Source organism: Narcine bancroftii, chromosome 4 (assembly GCF_036971445.1).
Source record: "Narcine bancroftii isolate sNarBan1 chromosome 4, sNarBan1.hap1, whole genome shotgun sequence".
Taxonomy (NCBI): domain Eukaryota; kingdom Metazoa; phylum Chordata; class Chondrichthyes; order Torpediniformes; family Narcinidae; genus Narcine; species Narcine bancroftii.
In genome coordinates, this window is record NC_091472.1 from 261,441,095 (window position 1) to 261,465,739 (window position 24,645).

General features: G+C 40.3%; 1 protein-coding gene across 4 annotated transcripts in view; it reads right to left on the reverse strand.

Moving 5' to 3' along the window:
* LOC138761905 (contactin-associated protein-like 5) overlaps positions 1–24,645 on the reverse strand; it is an 857,011-nt gene that overhangs the window by 129,782 nt on the left and 702,584 nt on the right. For all 4 annotated transcript variants that reach the window (XM_069934856.1, XM_069934855.1, XM_069934854.1 and 1 more), the window contains exon 21: positions 12,941–13,034. In XM_069934856.1, the coding sequence (XP_069790957.1) occupies positions 12,941–13,034 (94 nt within the window). The remainder of the gene's footprint in view (positions 1–12,940; positions 13,035–24,645) is intronic.

The following is a 24,645-nucleotide window of genomic DNA, read 5'->3' on the forward strand; positions in this document are numbered from 1 at the left end:
GTTGTATCCCCAGGGCTTTATTGCCTGCTTTTGGTGGTGACTGGCTTGGAGTCAGGGTGAGTTTCGTGAACGGGGGTGGTGGTGGGATCCGAGGGTGGACAAAACACAGGTCGCGTACCATGGGCAGATTTTAGGTTGCTGATTAGCTGTTTTAGGAGGGGAGCATGAGTGGTTTAAAATTTGGTCGTTGCAGACTGTGAGGGAGGGGTGAGGCCTGTTATATTCCATTAGGACACTCTTGAGTTGGCACTGAAAGTCCAGTCCCAGTATGACGGGTGCTCAGTGCTGTGGCATAACAAGGAGCTTAAAGTTTTTGTATTTAGTGCTGCACACGGTTAATGTGTCAGTACAGCTGCCATGAATCTCAGATGAGTGAGATCTGGATGCCAAAGAGTCTTTGCACTTAGCTGGAGTTACTGCGAGGGAGCAGCACCGTACTGTTACTGGGGTATGAAGCTCTCCATGCTCCCAGTATGAAACAGGCAGTTTGTAATGCGTCCATTTACCTTAATGTCCATCATAGACCTGGCTAGCTGGTCCAGGATAATCAAGGCCAACATCTGGTCACTGTCCAATTTGCTGCTACTGTACTGGCTCGGTGGTACCCTCTAAGATGGCAGCCCTGCTGCCGTGCATGCGGTGCTGTTCCTCGCTGCCTGAAGTAGTGCCCATGGTACTGCCATGCCATCCTCCCCAACCAGAAATGGTGTGGGAAATGATGCAGTCCTAGATAGAAATGGCTGCCGACCACACGTGGCGCTGTTGGAGGAGGGTTTGGATGTATATTCCCTTTCGTAGTTCCCCCTCTTTCTACAGACAGAACAAATTGCTTCTCTGGCCAGGGAGCTCCAACATGGGTGCTGCGCATGTCCGCAAAAGTGGTACTTCAGGTGCCCGATGGTGGCGACTTGAGATCCCGTGTCCCAAGATGGTGACACCTGTGCTCCCCACACAGCGGCCGTGCGGCCAGGGAAAAAGACCTCCACATTTTGTTGTGCTGTTTCAAGTAATTTGGCCAGGTCCATGACCTCCTGCAGGCTCCAATTGCTCTTTTCTAGGAGTTTCAGTTGAATGTGATTGGACCTGAAGCCAGTTACACATTCATGTTGGATCAGTTCCTCTGTGGATGGCAGCTGAAACTTCTCGGCAGCCACAGGCTCACCTCAGCTACCATAGGACCTGCATATACTTGTTCACCGACTCACCCGGCGCTCGTCTCTGATGGCCCAGAATATATTTGACATAGATGACGTTTGTCGGAGTCCAGCACTGCTTCTACAGGAGCTCGATAAGTAATACAGTTTCTGATCATTTGAAAAACACGGTGGCCGACTTATGCGAAGAGCAAGTCCCATTTATTTTTTTCGATCTGCACATATTTCGTCTCATGAAGGCGTTCAGGCAGGACAGCCACTGATCGAAATTTATGGAGGCCTCCCGAGGTTTAGAATCAGTGTCCAATTTATCTGCCCATACTGCCTTGTCCATGGCAAAAAAGTATGATGATTAAATTGATACACTATCAATGACTCGCATCAGACGAGAAGTCATGATTAATAGGCTTTAATCACCATAAACTGCAGACATCTCTCACATATTGCTGGCCTGGTTCCAAGGCAGGTACTGGTGGAGGGGTTAGGGCATAACTGCCTTTATGGGAATTCTCCGGGAGGAGTTACAGGGTACAGGGGCAAGCCAGCCCATAAAGTACATTCATATTAGACAGCATTAGGAGCTGCATTCTATGTTTGTTGTGTCTGGGGGAAGAGGGGACCAGGGCAGATGAGCGGGAAATGGAGGAGATGTGGGTGAGGGCTCAGTTGGTGGTGGTGGAGGGGAAGCCATGTTTGTGAAAGAAGGCAGACATTTCAGAAGATCTGGACTGGAAGACCTCATTTTGGGAACTGATGGGGCAGAGACAGAGAAATTGAGAGAAGGGGATAGAATCTGTACAGGGGACAGGGTGTGAGAATGTGCAGTCAAGGTAGTTGTGGGAGTTAGAGAGTTTGTAATATATGTCGGTGGAAAAAATGTTCCTGAGATGGAGACAGAGAGATCCAGAAAGGGGAGAGTGTTGTTGGAGATGGACTAGGTGAGTTTGAGATCAGGATGGAAGTTGGCCGCGAAGTGGATGAAGTTGACAAATTCATCCCAGGTGCATGTAGCAGCCTCGATGTAGTCGGCAATATACCGAAGAAGAGTTGAGGGGTCTTGCCTGTGTCGGCTTGCAGCATGGATTGTTCCAGAAAGCCCACAAACAGGCAGGTGTAACTGAGACCCATGCGGGTACCCATGGCTACTTCTTTGATTTGGAGGAAGTGAGATGAGTTAGTGAATGTTTTTTAAAGTCAGATGGAGGAGGGTAGTGTTGGAGGGTGACTGGTCAAGTCTTTGTCTCTGGTCAAGAAAGAAGTGAAGTGCTTTAAGATGTGAGTGTTGCTTGTTTAACTCACCATGGTAATTTGCTCCAAGTGTGTAGTGATTGAATAAAATCTAAGGTGAGTTGATGGGAGTGTGGGGAGAGTTAAATGAATTTAGAATGGGTATAAATGAGTGTGTGCAGTTGATGGGCAGAAGGGCTTGTTTCCATTCTGTACATCACAACTGTGACTTCTCAATTTGGTAATTTGACTGTGTACCTGACCTCAGAACTTTGCTGGTTCTTCACAGGACGTAAAACCAGAAAGAAAAAGGGGAATATATCCCTCTTTTCCTACCCGAATACACAACTTCTCATGTCACTTTGTGTGTCAGTCTTCAGATGTAGCCCAGATTCTGAAGGGATTCCACCATTTAGGCTTGGGTATGAGTAGGCTTTTGATACTGCTCAATGGAGCACATCTTTTGTTCAGGACCATGCCCTATTTAAGCACTTTGGTCCAGATATTCTGGTGCCAAAAGGGTATGTTGCATATATGTATGTGTTTGAAACCAATGGTTATTTAAATTTTTGTCTCCCCTTGCCCACCACTCCCCACTTTATCTGCAAACATCTGGTGAATACTGTTGAGTTGGAAAAGGTGTAGCCTAGATCTCTCTTTGGAACCAGGCAGTGAGGAATGAAGATCCCTTAAAGGGTCAGTGCTATCCTTAGGGAATGGAGAAGAGGTGATGGATAGTTAAGTAAATCAGACCCCTGCATAGGTTGGAGGTGATTATGAGTGATTGGAAGTAGGGGATATCAAGGAAGGTTGTGCACTGAAGGATGGATGGATAAGTGGGTTAGTACAGGATGCTTGGTGATGATCAGTTTTGATCTTAGGGTTTTGACATTGGATGGATGCATGGAAATTAGGGGGATACTTGGGGTTGCGGATATATTGCCGTGTGATTTTTGGGGCAAGAGAAGATGAAAGAAATATTTCTGAGGAAGGTCCACTATGATGTTCACAGGGAGTGCTTTGTGATTGGGTTTTTTTTAAATATTTTATTTAAGATCAACACATATATAACAAGCAATAAAAACCATATATAACATTATTATAAAATTTGATTAAATACATGTTGATTTATACGAAGAAGAAGAAAAAAAGAGAAAAAAACCCATCTAAACCTTAACTAAACCCTCTCTCCCAACCCCTACTACCCCCACTTAAAAAAAAATCTAAAACATCTAAGTTACTAAAATACATAATGAATATGATTATATATTAAATTGGATTGCTTCAGGAAATGCTCAAAGATCCCAAAAACACTTCTCAAGAAAACATTATTTATTTTTAAGGGAAGACTTCTCTGGTCTGGAGGATTCAAAAGGAATTATTTATAATTTCAAACCCAATGTTCAAGCATGCAGGCTCCAATCTGTACAAATACAGAGCATTTACCTCTCATGTTGTATGCAATTTTTCTAATGGAATGCAACTTGGAATTTATTTGCCATCTTCCTAATGTTAATGAAACATCTGATTTCCAAGTAACAGCAATACATTTCCTTGCTATCACCAAAACTAATTTAACAAATTTCAATTGAAAATCTGATAAATGTAATTTAGGAATTATGCTTTCAAAATTTCCCATCAATAATAACTCAGGCTTCAAAGGAAAAACAACACCTGTAACCTGTTGTAAAAACTTACTAATAGAAATCCAAAAAGGTTTAACTTTTGAACAAGACCATGTAGAATGAAGAAAGGTTCCAATATCTTCTCCAAATCTAAAACATTTATTTAATTTCTGAGGTGTAATATATAACTGAGGTAAAAAAAATTATAAGGAAATAATCTATATCTTACATTAATTGAATTAGACATAAACCTCTTTACATAAATTTTGCCAAATTTGTTGATCTATTGATATATTTAAATCTTGTTGCCATCATTCTCTTGACTTAAATAAACCTAACTTAGGTGCTTTTTCTTGTAAGATCATATATGATACTGAAATAAACTTTTTAACCATTAACAATCAACTGTTCTAAATCTGCAGGATCTTTTAAAACCATATCTGGTCCTAATTTCTCTCAGGTTGGCTCTCAATTGAAATTACAAAAAAGTGTATTATGTGGAATATCATATTTAATTTTGATCTGATCAAATGACATCAATCTACCATTTTCTTAGCAATCCCCTATTTTAGAAATTCCTTTAATATACAAAATATTTTTTTTTAAAAAAGGATTATCTTTTGGAAAAAATGATGAGGATTATTTAATGGTGTTTTTGAGGAAAAAAGACTTCCATCATTTTCCAACTTGACCTTATTCCAAACATTAATCAAGTGTTTCAATAATAGAGCAAATTTGTCAGTAACCATTAACCTTGGTTCCCATTTATAAATAGATTGTTCAAGTATACTTTCTCCAATCTTATTTAACTCAATTTCCATGATGGTTTAATATTCCCCAATAAAGAAACAAAATCCTTAATTGTGCTGCTTTATAATAATCCTTAAAATTAGGAAGTTGTAATACATCTAATTCATATTTCCATGTTAATTTTTATAACTATATTCTTGCCATCTTTCCAGATAATTTTTTTAGCTTGTTTATTTAAATCCTGAAAAAAAATGAGGTACATAAATTGGTAAAGTCTGAAACAAATATTGAATTCTTGGAAAAAATATTCATTTTAATCCAATTAACCCTTCCAATTAAAGTTATAGGTAAATTTTATCAATTTTCAAATCTTCATTTATTTTCTTAAATAATGGAATATAATATAATTTATATTTTTTTCAAATTATTATCTGTACATATTCCTAAATATTTAATCCCAGTATCAGTCCACTTAAATGGTATGTCTTTTTGACATTGTGAATAATCACCCTTTACTAATTCCATTACCTCACTTTTATCCCAATTTATTTCATAGCCTGAAACTCTTCCATTATCTATCAATTGTTTATAAAGACTAGGTAATGATAATTGCGCTTGAGTTAAATATACCAACACTTCATCTGCAAATAGACTAATCACATGCTCAGTTTGATTTACCATAAAACCTTTCAATTGCTGATCCATAGGGATCATTTGTGCAAGAGGTTGTATAGCCAAAGTAAAAAAAGCTGGAGATAAAGGACATTCCTGCTTACTTGATCTAATTGAATTAAATGATTGTGATATCTGTTCATTAGTTATTACTTTAGCTTTAGGATTTCTATAAAGTGCTCTGATCCAATTTACAAAATTAAGTCCACAACTAAATTGACCTAAAACCTCAAATAAAATGTCCCATTTAGTCTATCTAAAGCTTTCTCTACATCCAATGCAACTGCAACACTTAAATCCTTCTTCTTTTGAGCTAAATGAATTATACTTAATAACCTTACTATATTTTCAGATGTTTGTCTATTTTTAACAAAACCTGTTTGGTCTATATTTATTAATTCAGGAAGACAATCTATTTGCTAATACCTTTGCTACAATTTTATAATCATCATTTAACAATGAAATAGGTCTATATGAAGCTGGTTTTAATGGGTTATATTTTGTTAGGAATAACCATAATTATCGCTGTGGGAAAAGTTTCTGGAAGAACATGTAACCTAAAAGCTTGTTCTATTACCTGCATAAATAAAGGAACTATTAAATCTTTAATTTTTTTATAAAATTCCACTGAGAAACCATTTTCTCCAGGAGACTTATAATTTTGTAAACAATTAAGTGCTTCATTAACTTCCTGCTCAGTAAAGTCTGTCCAAATTGTCTTTATCTATCTCAATTAATCTCAGTGAGGTTATTTGTGACAAATAATTATCTATAATAGTTTCATCCTGCAATGATTCTGAAGTATATAATTTTTCATAAAATTCCCTAAAAGTTTCATTTATTTCTTGTGGTTTAAATGCCACTTTCTTATTTTCTTGTTCTATTGCATTAATCATTCTCAAATTTTGTTCTGCCTTTAATTGCCAAGACAGAACTTTGAGATATTTCCCCAAATTCATATTTCTAAGTATCTTTTTCTCTGTTCTATGTCAACATTGTGTTATATTGTATCTGTTTATTAATTAAATGCCTATGTTTATCCTCTGACAGTGATTTTTGAGTATCTTTTTCCAATACTAATATTTCTTTTTTTTTCTAATTTATCTATACCTTTCATATAATCCTTTTTTTAATTTTTGAAGTAAAACTTATAATCTGCCTTTGCAAATAAAATTTTAATGCATCCCAAATAATAAACTTATCCTCTTTTGAATGTAATTTAGTATCACAAAATAATTTAGCATGCTGTTTTATAAAAGCACAAAAATCTTCCCTTTTTAAGAACAAAGTATTTAATCTCCATCTATATACTGACTGCTGTTTTTCAATAAATTCTAATTCCATCAATAATGGAGAATAATCAGATAGTATTCTTGCTTTATAATCAATATTCAAAACTTTAGATTGATTTTGAGCTGAAAGTAAAAAATAAATCAATTCTAGAGTATGTATCAAATCGATTAGAATAAAAAGAATAACCTCTATCCCTGGGATGTTTCTTTCTCCATATATCAATTAAATTTAATAATTCATTAAATATAAGATGGCTTTAGCTGCTTTAGATTTAACTATTGTTCTTGATGCAATAGTTAATAAGTTAATAAAGTTAAAATAGTTAATAAAGGATCCAAACAAAAATTGAAATCAACTCCAACTAAAATATTTTCATAAACCTTCACCAAATTTAAAAAAGTGTCTTATATAATTTTTTCATCATCTAAATTTGGTGCATATGTATTTATTAAAGTCCATTCCTTGGAAAATATTTGACAATTTGAATTAAATGAAGAAAAGACTACTTGATCTACCCAATCTCTTTTCAGTTTTAGGTGTTCTTTATCGGTTAAATGAGTTTCTTATTTAAAAAAAAATATCCATCCTAATTTCTTAATATAAGACAAAATTTTCTTTCTTTTTACTTTTAGGTTAATCCCATTAATTAATCTTAATTTCTTTATTCATTTTTCCTATTTTTAAAATTCCTTTTCAACACTCCCATCAAGGAAGAATTCCCATAAAATAATTTGGTCCTGAGCATCACCACAATCCAAAACATTAACATAGTTCAGATTAAATACATGTTTAATTATTATAAAGAAAAAAAATTACTAAAAAGAAAAAATACACAGAAGTCTCCCTCCAATAAGTTCTGCAAGGGCCAGCACTACCTGCCTCCATTTTACGGGTCATGGCCAAGCCATAAAAACACATGCAATCACCAGAAACTAATTTAACACATCCCTGGACCCCCATGGGGGTTACAACAACTTGATTTAATCAACTAATTCCATCTAATATGAGAATAGATAATATATCACTTCATCCATCAAAAAAAGGGGAAAAAACCCTCCCTATATATTCAATTCACTGCAACAAATCAGTGCCTTCTGTTACTTGAACTTTAGACAAACTTTAAGCATATTCTTCTTCTTGAACACAATTTGTAAAATAAAAACATATTCTGTTGACCTGGTACAAAAATCTTCTCTTCAAAATGTTCCTCTCCAAATATCTTTGGTATCCATTCTTGAAAATAACGAATCACATCTTCTTCTTTACATTCAGATAATCCTACTATTTTAACATTATTTCTTCTGCTATAGTTTTCCAAAATATCAACTTTCTCCAACAGTTTTTCATTTATCGAAATTAAACTAGTCATTGAATCTTCTTGAACCTTATTTTCCAACTTATCACCTTCAATGCATTATCCAGTATTAACTTGCTTCAATTGTTCAGACAACAAATTAAAATATTTTCCAATGACAAATTCATTTTAATTTGAAGTTCATCAATCTTTGATTCAATTTTGCTTATTTCTTTCTTAAGTCTTTTTTTTCCCTCTGGTCTACTCCTCTTCTGAACTTGATGTATCTTCTTCACTTTCATACTCTTCTGAAGCTTCTTCCATTGGGTTTGTGTCTCCCTCATTTTCTGAAGTTGACACACTGGACTGCCCCTTTAAGAGACCTTCAGATTTTTTTTCCTCAACCTTCTTTTCTACTGCATTGTGCATGCCTGACATCTTGCGCATGCTCAATGGAGTTTTAATTTTCCCTCCGGTGCCATCTTTACGAGCCTTCCTCCTTTGAAGGAAGATCCCTCTCCTGGGTCCTTGCCGGTGTTTTTTTTCTTCTCTTCCGATATTTTAGTAGGAGTTAGTTTAGGTGTTTTTTTTTTCTTTCTTAGGTGACAGCCTAAAAATTTAGTTAGATGTTTTATACTAACTTTAAAACAGTTTTCTTTTTTTTTAAAAACTTTTCTGGATAGGTACTTTTCAAACTAATCCCACGGGAGTTGAGGTTGTGTGTCGTCCCTCATGGCATCATGGCATCACGTGACGTCCCTCTGTGATTGGGTTATATAGGAACAATTTGATCTAACTTCCAATGTTCCGAAGCAGGAAATGTCATCAATCCGTGAACCCAGAGTTGGAAATAGCCCTCACTGCATCTCGATCCAAAAAAATAATAAGTTTTCATGCTGAAAACAAACAGTGATCTGTATTTGAAATTCTGGGCAACTATCTAACTCCTCTTGTAACTTCTTCACAATATTGCTGATACAATCTCCTGGATACAGCACAGCACCAGAGGTATTGGCATTGCTACTATTTGTTCAGCCACCTTATGTGCAAAGAGACCAGATGTTCTTTTACTTTTAGTGTAGAATTCTCCTGGACTAAAATGATTGCTGCCAGAACCAACATCAGCATCTGCCTTCATTCCTAAAAATGCAGCAGGTGGTTCAGATGCACCACAGAATAGTGCAAAAGGATACTATTCACTGTGATGGATCTTTGAAGGAATTATCCAATTAGCCCTGGTGTCTAGTTCTTCCTGAAGAACCCAGCAGATTTCTCCCCCTTTGAGTATTTACAGTATCTCTTTTGAATGTTAGGATTCAATCTGTTTCTGCAATGCTGTTCATTCAATCTATGCAAGGATCAGATGAAGTGGGGAAGAGGTTGTATCAGATGAAATAAATAAGAGCAAGGAGAACAGGTTAGTTTTAAGATTAGTTCCCCTTGTTTAGGGTATCCTGCACTAGACCAAATACTTTATCTCCACCTCTATCAATTAAATCTCCTCTTGGTCAGGTATACTGAGCTTTGAATCTGGTCTAAAGCCACAACCATTCTTATTTCTTAATGAAATCTCAAAGCCCACTCTCATCTGCTTTAAGTGGGGAAATAACCTGCAGGTGAAATGTGCAGCTAGATAATACTAGGAAGCAATTAGGATGTTAGTTGGGATTTGGGTCTCCAAAGCAATGGAAAATGTTGAGGACAGGGTAGAGTGGGAATGGGAAGAATAATTAAAATAGCATCCAGCCATATGGCTGTTACAGACAGGGTGTTGGTCCTCCACAAAATGGCCACCTCACCCATTCTTGATTTCACCAAGGTAGGGGAGGTTACATTGAGAGCACTAAATGCAGTTGACCAGGTTGGAAGAGGTACAAGTAAACCTCTTTTAGTTCTTTGGACGGTGGTGAGGGAGGAGGGAGGAGATAGAGGGACAAATGGTACATTTCTTATGGTTACAACATAGAACACTGAAAAGTGTAGCACAGGAACAGGCCCTCAGTCCACGAGATTGGTGCCAGACATGATCATCAAATTCACCCAAATTCCTACTGCATGTACATGATCTGCTTTCCTCCAGCTAGAGGGAATTAACATCAACTTGTTTCATTTAGCAAACTCTCCTCCTCCACCCCTCCCTCATTCATTCCCAATCCCTGTGTCTCCTTTCCTTCATCTCTGCATTCACAGAACTACTGCCCTCCCCATTCATTCTTAGTTTTTCTCTCCTGTCATCCTATCCATGTCTACCTATGGCCTGTTGGCTGTTGGCCTGTGCTTCTCCCCCTGCCCCTTCTTCTCGTCTCCACCTGCATTTTTATTCATGGACCTGCCAGGTTTTTGCCTATACTTTGACAAAGGGCTCAAGCTTGGTTATTTATATCTTTGCCTCCTTTAAATGTTGCAGTATTTTCTACAATCACAGCATATGCAGACTTTATTGCTTCAATCCATATCCCTCTATTCACTGAATATTCATGTGCCTGTCTGGAAGCCTCCTGAATGCTACTATCAAGTCTGTTTCCAACATTTCCCCTTGTAGCCAAAAAAACCCTGCCTGCACATTTCCATCAAAATTCTCCCTCACCTTAAGCACATGTCCTCTCGTGCGTAGGGAGGGATGAGTGGATCAGGAAATCACAGGGAGAGATATGCTTGCAGAAAGCAGGAATACCAGAAGAGATAGGACCAGAATTAGGCCATTTGGCCCATCAAGCCTGCCTCGCCATCCATAAAGGGAGGAGAGGGGGAGTTGTGAGATGACTTTGGAGTTGGTGGAGGATGATTTGTTGGATACAGAGCTGGTATGCTGAAATCTTTCAGGGTCAAAAGAAGCAGGATTTATTGAATATCTCTGCAGCCAGTATTCAGGAAGAATGAGGGGTGCTGGATAAAGTGGTGACTCTCTGTCTACCTTGCGGTAGACACAAGTTAAAGAATTTCATGTATGTTATATTCTAACTGTAGCATTACATGACAATAATGGAACATTACCCCGCTTATATCACCGCAATGGCGAGGCAGCCGCAAGATGGCACCATTGGGGGACCTCCGTGCCAGGGCAGTAACCTCGGGTGAGCGTGATGACATCACCGCCAATGTGGGGGCAGAGCTCGTGCCGCCCTTAAAGGGCACACGTGAAGTTTGAATAAACAGCTCATTTGAAACCCCCAACATGATAGTGATGTGTTTCATTCCTTGTAGCAGTCGCAACACATTTACCTTTACCTTTAGTATTGTAATGATGGACTTCTTTAAGTGTTGAATGATTCTTTAATCCCATGCTATCTCAGTCGACGCAAAAGTAAATGCATGAAGCATTAGCTGAAAAGCCTGGAATTTAATTTCAGTCAAGACGTAAGTAAATTAAAACAATGGTCTGATTGATGGTTAAAGTCCGTGATGTCCCAAAAATGCAGTGGTTTCCAACCAGTGGGCTATGGCGTGTTTCACGTGGGCCACGGAGACTTTCCAAAGCACTGAGGTCAGAGTGGATCCAAAGTTACGTCTCGGTCCTTCTAGTTGACCTTGGGTGGGGTGGCGAGCAATCTGTTACTGAGGTCAGTGAGGTCATCTCTCTCAATATGTTTTGTGTGGAGGTCTGATATGAACTGTGACTGAGTGCCAAATGCACTATTTGTCATATTTCCATTTTTGCTAAGAATTTTCAATACTTTTTTTTTGTTTTACAGATGATGAATTAACACAAAACAGATTCAGAGTGATTCAGAAGTGTGTGCTTTCTGTCTTTTTACTGCCTGTTGTTCTTAATTTCATTTAAGACTCAAGAGACTCCTGTTTATAAGGTGAGATACATGATTTATTTCACCTCTAGATAGGATATAAATTATATTTGCTAAAATTTTAATTGAAAGCTTACCCTGGATGGAATTGCATTACTGTTGAATATAATACAAATTTACAGTTATTGCTAGCGAAGGAATAATCTTTAATGTTCAAGGAAACATCCTGACACTATAGAAAGAAATTAAACATAAACTAACAGTCTATAATATTCATGGTAATGATTTGGAAGACGAACCCTTCATAAATAGCAATGAAGTTAGTGTTTACTTATGTTATTTGATGAGCTTATCGTGGTTTGGATATTCATTTCCTCCAGAAATCAATCATTTTTTTTAGATATAACCCTTTTTAGACTTTTGGAAATAGACTCATTTTTGAGATAAACAATAATAATAACAAAAGCCTGATAACCATTGCCTGTTATGTCAATAAACATTGATTCTGTATATTTATAGTTAAAACATAGAGAAACCATGAAAAAAACAACTAAAAATTGGTTAATTAAATTAAAACAGACATCCCAAGAAATTTTGCAACATTGTGTGTTTGAAACGTAAAACTTGTTTTACTTCACAAACAGCATAAAATGGTGTGTAATTCTTGTTTTCAGCAGATTTTAAAAAAATCATGTTGTTTCCTACATTAAATGTGGCTGCCTTTGACTTGAAAATATTGCTCACTCATTGTCACTAATGGGCATATTAGGCTGGAAGCCAGTGGGCCCTTGGACCAAAAAACAGGTTGAGAGCCATGGCAATAAAGAAAAAAAAACAAAATATTTGGAAACAAACTTAGAGAGAAAATGTAGTCAGTATATCATAGATCAGGCAACATTTATAAACAAAACCACAGTCAGTGAGAATGTCCAACAATCCAATTTGCCCCAGGTTTACATCCACTTCTGCTCCAGACCATTCTGTCTTGGATTATTCATGGTTCTGGATCTTCCTGCATAACCTTATGAAAGCACCATAACCATAGCATTTGAAGCAATATTACATGACCCATCTCTTGCAATAACGGGAAAAGGTGGATGTGGCTCTGCAAATGACATTATATTCCCTTGAAGAAAAATTACAATGCGATTGCTAAGTGAAAGGAAAAATTCAATAACTCACCTAAAATCTTGCCAAGAGTGAGAGATTTAATGGCATTAAACTCCAGATTGGTAACTGAGGGGAGGCTATACTTCATAGTAGCAAATTGGTCAATCTGTAAATGGAGAGCAGAAATGCCAGATGTCACAAGATGTTTCTATAGTACTCTTCAATTATCCTGTATTAAACATTGATCAAGATGTGTGTTAAGTAATATTTGGATGAATATGTTCCACACCATATTGAGCACCGATTTAGTTTTTATTTTAAACTGCAACAAGTCCAGAAGAACATCAAAGACAAACATTCAATGTACACAACAACCTATAATGTTATCAGTTCACCAGTTACAATTGAAATTACTTAGCTAGATATATAAATTATGTGAAATATTCAGGTCTGATATGTCCCGCTTGGCTATATCGCAATAAAATGTCAACTTTAGTTCAGTGACTTAAAAGGTTTTAGGGTTAAACCCCACCATGAATTTTCAACTAGACATTCAGAAAAAAAAATATTTCAATGCAATATTGAGGAAGAGGAACATTGTCAGATGTGTAATCTTTCAGAACAGACTTTCTAACAAAACACCACCTTGTTGCAAGCAAAAGATCCAAATTCCATCTGATGGCACTTAAAATGTTATTGCCAACAAACTAATGGGTATTAAGTGAAAGCAGGAGATCAAATCATTTTTATGTACAGTGACTGAACAGAGAATTTTTTTAGATAATATCATTTCAAGGCACTAGATCACAAAAAAATATTGCTTATGAAAAAAAAAACTTGTGTATCGTGCTAAAAAGATCTCCTGACACTTTAAGACATTGATGGAGCTTCCCAAAGGTCCCAAGTATCCAAGAAAACTAAAGGACGAATCTTCATTATTTATGTCTGTTTATTGCAGGAAAGATCATCTGCTACCATGTACAAAGAGCATCAGAGTCAGGAGAATATACCCCAAATATTGAGTGTCCAAAAGGAGGAGATGGAAAAACAGGTTCAAAGAGAGGTTGAGTGCTCAATTAATTAAAGTTACAGCACCAAATTCTATAGTTTAATTTAAATAAATAAAGTAAATAATCCTTAATTCTGACTATTTGTCATATTTCCATTTTTGCTAAGAATTTTCAATACTTTTTTTTTGTTTTACAGATGATGAATTAACACATATTACAGGTTGAGTACCCCTTATCTGAAAATCCAAAATCTGAAACTTTTTGAGCACTGACTCAGGAATGGGCCTCTGATGCTCTGATTGGGGCTTGGACGCTCTGGTGCCAGTTTGTTACCAACCATCATCACGTGCATGCATTATTCACTAAGGTGACTCTGAAGAAGACATTTAAAAAATCCATCCAGCAGAATTTATAGTATTCGAGGCTGCAGTTATCTTCTTTTGTAAGGAGAGATCAAGTTTTTTTAATAAGTACAAAGCATTATTTTCATGTGAAAACTGAAATTCACTAAAATGCCATGTTTGAGTGCAACATGACCAGCAATGTTTTTGCATTGAATAAATTAAAATGGAGTGCACTGTAGATGGAGACTCAAAGCCTGCTGTGGTTGCTGTGGTTGTTAAACATCTGATACAGGTGTTCTGCTGATGCTACTATATTGCATAGTAACCCTAAACACATTATTGCAAAATCCAAAACATTCAAAGAACTGAAATACTTCTGGTCCCATACATATCGGAGAAGGGGTACTCAACCTGTGTATGGTACTGAATCTCTTTCTCGAGATTCCAAAAATATCCGTCAATTTCTTGCCCAAGGTTGCTTTGTGCTCAGGTTGCTAGTGGAACATAGGTAAAGTCAGATTTGCTGTTCACGTCACTCCTATTGTTTGTTGGATGAGGTGGAAAACAGATCAGAATGCATCAATCTCCTGCCAGATGGACTGGATCAAAATTAGCTCACCAAACTTTGTTTCAGAGCATGTGGAGACAAAACCATGTGATTCATTTTGGTGAGTTATTGTGCCCTCCTCATCCACTTGCAGAACAAGCAACGGTAGGGGGTGGAGGACCAGACCTGGTGATGCCGTCAAAGGGGGTGTCACCAAAATGAATCACATGGTTTTGTCTCCACACGCTCTTAAACAAAGTTTGGTGACCTAATTTTGATCCAATCCATATATGATCTGTCTGACTTTGATCGCACATGTTAGTTCTCTATAAATAGCTATCCAGAACAGCTAACATTTTGGTAGGAAAGCACTTTTTTTTTAGTAAACAACATTTGTCATCCTTTGAGGTGTGATCACTATTCTAATGCAGGAGTCAACCTACACTACACACCAATAGCAATGTTGGTGGGCAGTTGCATGGCAAACCGAGCCTCAGATTAACAACTCAGCCATCGTACCAGAATGTGATGCAGCCGGTCAGCACACTTTTCACTTCACATCTGTAGAAGTTTGTCAAGCTTTCTGTTGTCATACCAAACCCCTGCAAGCTCATGTAATGTAGGTGCTGATGTATTTTCTTCATTAGTATGTTGGGTCTAGGGAAAGGTCTTCTGAAATAGTGACACCCAAGAATTTATATTTGCTCACCCTTTCCATCCAGCTTGACATCAAGGGGGTGCATTCGCATGCCATGCTGTCCCCCCATGTGTTATTGTGCCCTCCCCACCCACTTGCAGAACAAGCAATGCTAGGGGGTTGTGGACCAGACCTGGTGATGCCATCAGAGGGGGTGTCACCAAAATGAATCACATGGTTTTGTCTCCACACGCTCTGAAACCAGAGGGAGGGGAAAGTGTGATGGTGTGATGATCAGAGGAGGTCCATGGCAGGTATGCCACCCTTTCCACCCTCAATCGCATGCTGAGTGAGTTCTTGAACACGCTAATGCCCCTCGATTAGATCTCTTCTGACACCGACTCTGTCTTAACCTCTGATATCTGGATTGTACACCTCTGGGTCTCTCTTCCTAAAGTCCATAATCAGTTTCTTGGTTTTGGTGACATTGAGCGTGAGGTGTTGTTAGTATATCATTGAGCCAAGTTTTCCATCTCCCTCCTATATGCTAACTCATCGATTCTTTTTATACAACCCACTACTGTGGTTTTGTCAGCAAATTTGGAGATGGTGTTATCGTACCAAGTCACACAGTCATAGGTGTAAAGCAAGTAGAGCAGGGGGCTACGAATGCAGCCCTGTGGTGCTCTGGTATTGATTGTGGGGGAAATGAGCTCACTGATCCTGCAAAGGCCAACAATCACACTAATCCCATGTGGATCCTGTTTTATTCTCCCCGATCTCTCCTCAATTCCAAATTTCTACCACTCACCAACACACTAAGGGACACCTACGGTGGTGAATTAACCCAGACACATTTGGGAAATGACAGGACACTAGAACATCCACTAAACCTAGTCAGTTAGAAGGAAAACATGCAAAGTCCATGATGGCAACTTTGGATGTCAGGGTTAAATTTCTGGAGCTTTCAGACAGCAGCACAACTAACTATTCCACCCTGCCTGTCACACAAAGACCCTGAGAGTGATTTGAACCCACACCATTACATCTCAGAGGCAGGGGCACTACTCACTGAGCTACAGTTGGTATCCATTACATTTCTGGTATCTAATCTACTGAGGTTTGAGTTCAAATCTCCAACTTGGCCAAAAAAAATCCCAAAACCATTCTATATGTGTGATGAGAAAAAAAAGTATCAAGCAGGTAAAAATTGTATTTAATTCAACCAGTAAAAATAGCTCCTAATTTGTAAGTATAATGTTGTTTCTTTTATTATTCTGCAGTGCTATTCTTGTTTTCATCACAGATATACAGCAAGCTACTCTTCAACTCTGAAATTAATCAAAGTATACTGTTCAATAAATAAACCTGACAAGTCAATAAAATATTTAGCTCTTTATGTCAGCACATAAAAAAAAATCAGATTTTAGAGTCATACCACAGGCTAGGTGTTTCTGTCCTCGTGCACTCAAAACAGGAGCATGTAACACATGAGGTCATTGTGAGAACATCCAGAGGAGTAAGCTTGAGTAAACCATGAAAGTCTGCAAACGACGTGGTTGAAGTAAAAACATAATGCTAGAGAAGCTTAGCCAGAAAAACAGCATAATTTATGTACCAACGATAAAGATACATAACCAACGTTTCAGGCTTAAGTATGAACCTTAACAAAGGGCTCAAACCTTAGTTCATACCTTGATGAATGGCTCAAACCCAAAACATTGGTTATGTATCTTTAGATTTGCAACATAAAGCACGCTATTTGACTGTTGAGTTTCTCCAGCATTGTGTTCTTATTAGAGTAAGTTTGAGTGTCCCCTTCAGAGTTTTCATTGGTCGACTAGGATGTTCTTTCTAAATTCTACTCCACCCCTCTCACAATTTTCAGTTCTTCTCTTCCCTTCATAACTTAACGATTAATCACTCGGATACAAGAGAATGCAGATTTTGAAATCGGATTAAAAGCACTCCACTTCGTTCCTCCAGTCTAGATGTTAGAGGTACACAGTGGGTCAAGCAGCATCCATGAGGGAAATGGGCAGATGATATGTTGGGTGGAAATCTTGCTTCAGGAAAGAGGAGCTAAATGTGCATCGAACCCAATTCACCTAGTATAAACTATAAATGTTTGCAGCAGTTCCTCCATTGCAATATATTCTTAGGTGCAGAAACTAGTCCTGAAGATGACATTCCAGATGTATTTTACCAGAGCTCTATAGAATTGGAGCAAGGTATTTCTACTCTTGTATATAAATGCTCTGCAATAAGGTCAGAATAAGCCTGAGGAACAGTACCTCATCTTTCATCTGGCACGCTTTACCCTTCAATGTCAAATTCAACAATTTCAGATAACTCACTTTCTCTGTTTGCTTTGAAATTGACTGGTCCATCTGTAGAATTTACTCATTTATCTTTCTCTCTACTGAAACTGCCTGATTTGCACTTTTCCAGCAGATTTTTGTGTGTGTGTCCCTCTATATGTTTACCTTCAATAATCTCTAAACATGATCCTTTCACTAATTATACATCATAATGGGAAACCTGTCTCACCTCTTTTGTCCCATTCTCCCTTCCACAAGCTTCACTGAAATTTAAAATCAATATTCCTTTACTTTCCTTGTTTTTTGAAAAACAGCACAGTAACAAGTCCTTTCAGCCCACCAGCCTGGGCTGCCCAATTTCACCCAACTAACCTACAACCCTAGTATGTTTATTTTTAAACAGTGGAAGGAAAGCTGAGCAAACAGAGAACACCCACTCAGACACTGGGAGAGCATAAAAATCTCCTTAAGACAGTGCTGGATTTGAAGCCTGATCGAACCCTGGCCCAGTAACAGTGCTGCGCTAACCACATTGCAATAACCACTACGTGAACTATTCCACTCCTGTTCTAATGAAGGGTTTTTGATCTTTTTCCATGGATTGTGCCTCACCAAATGAGTCAGTCTCTTTCTTTGGCTTGGCTTCGCGGACGAAGATTTATGGAGGGGGTAAAAAGTCCACGTCAGCTGCAGGCTCGTTTGTGGCTGACAAGTCCGATGCGGGACAGGCAGACACGATTGCAGCGGTTGCAGAGGAAAATTGGTTAGTTGGGGTTGGGTGTTGGGTTTTTCCTCCTTTGCCTTTTGTCAGTGAGGTAGGCTCTGCGGTCTTCTTCAAAGGAGGTTGCTGCCCGCCAAACTGTGAGGCGCCAAGATGCACGGTTTGAGGCATTATCAGCCCACTGGCGGTGGTCAATGTGGCAGGCACCAAGAGATTTCTTTAGGCAGTCCTTGTACCTTTTCTTTGGTGCACCTCTGTCACGGTGGCCAGTGGAGAGCTCGCCATATAACACGATCTTGGGAAGGCGATGGTCCTCCATTCTGGAGACGTGACCCATCCAGCACAGCTGGATCTTCAGCAGCGTGGACTCGATGCTGTCGACCTCTGCCATCTGGAGTACTTCGACGTTAGGGATGTAAGCGCTCCAATGGATGTTGAGGATGGAGCGGAGACAACGCTGGTGGAAGCGTTCTAGGAGCCGTAGGTGGTGCCGGTAGAGGACCCATGATTCGGAGCCGAACAGGAGTGTGGGTATGACAACGGCTCTGTATACGCTTATATTTGTAAGGTTTTTCAGTTGGTTGTTTTTCCAGACTCTTTTGTGTAGTCTTCCAAAGGCGCTATTTGCCTTGGCGAGTCTGTTGTCTATCTCATTGTCGATCCTTGCATCTGATGAAATGGTGCAGCCGAGATAGGTAAACTGGTTGACCGTTTTGAGTTTTGTGTGCCCGATGGAGATGTGGGGGGGCTGGTAATCATGGTGGGGAGCTGGCTGATGGAGGACCTCAGTTTTCTTCAGGCTGACTTCCAGGCCAAACATTTTGGCAGTTTCCGCAAAGCAGGACGTCAAGCGCTGAAGAGCTGGCTCTGAATGGGCAACTAAAGCAGCATCGTCTGCAAAGAGTAGTTCACGGACAAGTTTCTCTTGTGTCTTGGTGTGAGCTTGCAGGCGCCTCAGATTGAAGAGACTGCCATCCGTGCGGTACCGGATGTAAACAGCGTCTTCATTGTTGGGGTCTTTCATGGCTTGGTTCAGCATCATGCTGAAGAAGATTGAAAAGAGGGTTGGTGCCAGAACACAGCCTTGCTTCACGCCATTGTTAATGGAGAAGGGTTCAGAGAGCTCATTGCTGTATCTGACCCGACCTTGTTGGTTTTCGTGCAGTTGGATAATCATGTTGAGGAACTTTGGGGGACATCCGATGCGCTCTAGTATTTGCCAAAGCCCTTTCCTGCTCACGGTGTCGAAGGCTTTGGTGAGGTCAACAAAGGTGATGTAGAGTCCTTTGTTTTGTTCTCTGCATTTTTCTTGGAGCTGTCTGAGGGCAAAGACCATGTCAGTAGTTCCTCTGTTTGCGCGAAAGCCGCACTGTGATTCTGGGAGAATATTCTCGGCGACACTAGGTATTATTCTATTTAGTAGAATCCTAGCGAAGATTTTGCCTGCAATGGAGAGCAACGTGATTCCCCTGTAGTTTGAGCAGTCTGATTTCTCGCCTTTGTTTTTGTACAGGGTGATGATGGTGGCATCACGAAGATCCTGAGGCAGTTTACCTTGGTCCCAACAAAGCTTGAAAAACTCATGCAGTTTGGCATGCAGAGTTTTGCCGCCAGCCTTCCAGACTTCTGGGGGGATTCCATCCATACCTGCTGCTTTGCCACTTTTCAGTTGTTCGATTGCCCTAATTTCTGCTTAAACATGTTGGCTGATTCTCAGTCAACATATTGTTTGCTTTCCAAATTGCTTGCTGAATTGTGTTATCTTTCAATGGTTCATGGACAAGTACACACAGATCCTCTTGGGACGCAGAACTTCTAATATCTTACCATTTAAAAATATACTTTTTTACCTCACAGTTGCTCACTCTATGTTCTGCCTTCAATGGCCTTGCTCATTCAGTCAGTCTATCAATATTTATAGTTGCATCCTCTCTGCATTAAGCTTTATAACATCAGGTAGATTATGTTTGATTGATCAACTTTCCCATGATCAGTAAAAACCAAACTTCCTGTCATGCATCTCATAGCAGCTAATTGCCATGCATACTTGTGTAAAAAATCGAATTTTGAGGACAATTTTTAATGTTGAATTTACAGGGATGACTACTACTTTTGAGGGACCGAAATTCAGATTAAAATCCAAAATACCATATCAGTAACAAAACAGTAGCAGGACAAAAATACAATGAATTAAAGTCAGAATACAGATTCTGTGCATCAAAGCCCATGTCCTACCACGAGGGAGGTTGGGACCACTGTAAGTATCTGCATCATCGGAGACACTGGGAGCTCCAATTGGTGGGTAGCCAGGGCTAAGGCAAGAGTCCACATTCAGGGTGTTGGGAGTTCCGGTCTGCGGGCAGCCAAGGCTGAGGTGAGCGATTCAGGCTGACTTTTACAGGAGATGTATGGAAAATTTCAGATCTTTTTGGCCAAAAATATGGGTAGACTTTTATATGGTGTCGACTTTTACACGAGAATATACAGTAATTAATAACCTGCTGTCATCTATTGATTCCTCTAAAAGCAACCTCAATCCATCTGTTCTGATACCCATCTGTAACCCACTCCAAAGGTTGTGAATGCAACAGCGCACTGCGTTCTCAAACAATTTGTTCAGAAAGGAAATACAGTATCAGGAAAACAAAGGCACATGAGACTAGTTGACATATTAAAGTTGAAAACATTTATGAAAATTATTATTTTATATAATCACAGAATGGTTACACTGAGGACAAATTGGCATTAAACCATTAATTCCACGCTGGCTACATGCAATATTCAGCAACACAGACCTCTATGCTTAGTCCCACAATCTCTCACACACAGCAACATTTTGATTTGTGTGGTGCAACCACTGTATTGTTTGTATTTATATGCCCCCTGAACCCGTGACTCATCCCTCCCTATAAAGGCTGTTACACCAAAACCCCTCCCTCTGTACCTGCCTTGGAACCGGGCCAGCAACATATGAGATGTGTTGATGTCTTAAGGTAATTAAAGTCTATTAATCACAACTCTCTGTCTAATGTGGTTGATCAATAGGGCTACAACTTAATCACCTTAAATGTTTGGACCATGGATATGGGTGGATAAACTGGATACTGATCCTAAAGATCCGGATGCCTCAGTCAAATTCAATCAATGGCTGCACTGCTTCAACCCTGTCATGAGACGCAAAGACATGCAGAGTGAGGAGAACTAATTTTAACTCAGGTTGGCCACCGAGTCTTCTGGATGGTAAGAGACTGCACTACATACTCTGCTGTCATGGAGTTCCTGCAGAAACAGTATCGGACCAGACGCAGACAAGCGTCTGGTGAGTCAGTTGACGAGTACATGTGGGTCCTGTGGGAGCTGGATGAGCCTGCAACTGCCGAGTACTCTCTGCTGCTGTCCAGCTAGAAGGCCTGATACGAGTTGCATGTGTGGATGGATTCACATCTGATCACATCAGACAGAGACTCCTGGAAAAGGGAGATCAAAGCCTGCAAGGCTAAAGCACTTGAGATAGCACAGCTGAATGCAGAGGTCTTCTCAGAGAATGTGGCTGCCATGTGGGAAGCTCGGGTGCTGCCATCTTGGGACGTGGGGTCCCAATCACCGCTGCCGCCATTAAGCACCTGAAGCATCCCTGAAAGAATGCCCGGCCTGAAACAGTACATTCTCCGCCTGTGGGAAGAAGGGACACTATGGGAAGGTATGCGGGTCCCAACCTTCCTCGAGTAGTGCTGCATGCAGCCGGCAACTGCCACCTTCTTGGATGGCTCCACTTCCAGCTTCACCTCTGGTGTCACTTCCGTTCATTGGAAACGGCTCAGCGGGACCACGGGAGTGGCAAAACGCGATGGCACTACTTCCGGTGTCACTTCCAGCGGCAAGGAGCAGCATCGCGAGTGTGACGTGGGGGAAGCCAATCCAACAGCAGTGACTCAGACAGCAACCAGATGCTGGCTTCGATTACCCTAGACTAGAACAGTCCACATCAACTGGCCAGGACCATGATGAGCATCGAGGTAAATAGTTGCGTCACAAACTACTTATTTGATACTGGGAGCACGGAGAGCTTCACTCATCCAGGCACTGTGCAGAGCTACTCCCTTGCGGTAACCCCAGCACAATGTAAAGTCTCCCTGACCTCCAAATTCAGCTCCCTGATATCCTCAACTGAGTAAGGGAGGTCATGGGCTCTAATGAAGTGGTGGAGCCTGGTGACCCTGGGGTGGCAGAGGTTGTGGTCGAGAATTTTGAGGCCAACTGCATTTTGGCGCAAGTCCCCTGGGTCAGGGCATTGGGAGGCTCGTTCAGTTTCCTGGGCTGAGATCCATGGCTGCTGCATCGTGACTGTACGGGGTATAGAGAATAAGAACTTTAAACTCCATATCATGCCACAGCTCTGCGCACCAGTCATACTGTGACTGGACTTCCAGTGCCAGCTAATGAGTGTCCAAACACAGTTTGACAGCCCACACCCGCCTCTCACAGTCCAGAACTGCAAATACTTAAGGCACCTGACTCCCACCCCCACCCCCGCCACCTCCAAACATGACCTGTGGTCTCTCTACGGGTCCCACTGTTCAAGAACCTCACTCCCCACTGCAAGCCAGTCACCACCAAGAGCAAGCAATACAGGCCTGGGGACAGAGACTTCACATCTGAAGTCAAAAGGCTTCTGGCAGTGGGGATCATAGAATCCAGCACCAGCCCCTAGAGGGCACAGGTGGTGGTTGTTAAGAGCAGAGAGAAATACCACATGGTCATTGTCTATAGCCAGACTATAAACCATTTCACTCAGCTGGATGTCTACCCACTCCTTCGCATTGCCCACATGGTAAATAAGATCGCCCAGTTCTGGGCCTTCTCAACCATTGATCTCAAGTCGGCCTACCACCAACTACCAATCCATCCTGAGGACAGCCCGTATGCTGCCTTCGTGGCAGATGGCCACCTCTACAACTTCCTCTGAGTTCATTTTGGGATCACCAATGGTGTCTCTGTCTTCCAGAGGGAGATGGACTGAATAATGGATGACTTTGGACTCAAGGCAACATTTCTTTACCTGAACAATGTGAACATCTGTGGCCCTGACCAGCAGGATCATGATGTTAACCTGCAGAAATTTCTCCAGACGGCCAAAAGCCTCAAATTACATAACTGAAACCAGAGTGTGTTCAGCACTTCATGGCTGGCCATCCTGGGTTGAATGGTGGAGAATCGCATCATTGGGCCTGACCCTTACCACATGTGCCCCCTGTTGGAACATCCATTACCCCATACCCTCAAGGCCCTGAAAAGGAATTTTAGCTTATTTTCATATTACGTTCAGTGGGTCCTTCCCCCTAGAGAAATCTCCACCTTTCTCCTGTTGGCGGAAGCCTAAGCGGCATTCACATGCATCAAAGATGATATTGTGAAGGTGGTGATGCACGCTGTGAATGAATCCATCATCTTCCAAATGGGGAGTGATCTATCTGACTTTGCCCTGGTTCCCATGGTCAACCAGGTGGGCAGATAAGTAGCATTCTTTTCCAAAACCCTCTAAAGGCCCCGAACTTCAGCATTCAGCTGTCGAAAATGAGGCCCAGGCCATAGTGGAAGCTGTGTGTCACTCGTTGCACTACCTGGCTGGTAAACCATTCATCCTGCTGACTGACCAACAAGCAGTTGCCTTTATGTTCAATAACAAACAGCAGGGAAAAATTAAGAACGACAAGATCCTAAGGTGGAGAATTGAGCTATCTACCTACAACTATAAGATCTTGTACCTGCCCAGGAAGTTGAACAAGCCTCCCAAAACCCTGTCCCAGGGGACTTGTGCCAACGTGCAGTTGGCCTCAAAATTCTCCACATCAACCTCTGCTATCCCGGGGTCACCAGGCTCTACCATTTCGTTAGAACCCATAATCTCCCCTACTCCGTTGAGGATATCAGGGAGCTGACTAGGAGCTATTGGCCAGACAAAAGCCACCTCATCAAAGCCACCCGCCACTTTGAGCGGCTGAGCATGGATTTCAAGGGTCCCCTTCCATCCACCAATCAGAAAGTATACTTCCTTTACATCATTAACAAATACTCTCTGTTATGTCCTCAGTTGTACTATTGGAGGACTTAATAAACACTCAGAGAAGCTTGTAAGTTTACAGCACAATCTTTTACTCATATCGCAGGATGTCAGTCATGTATGAATACACTGTCAC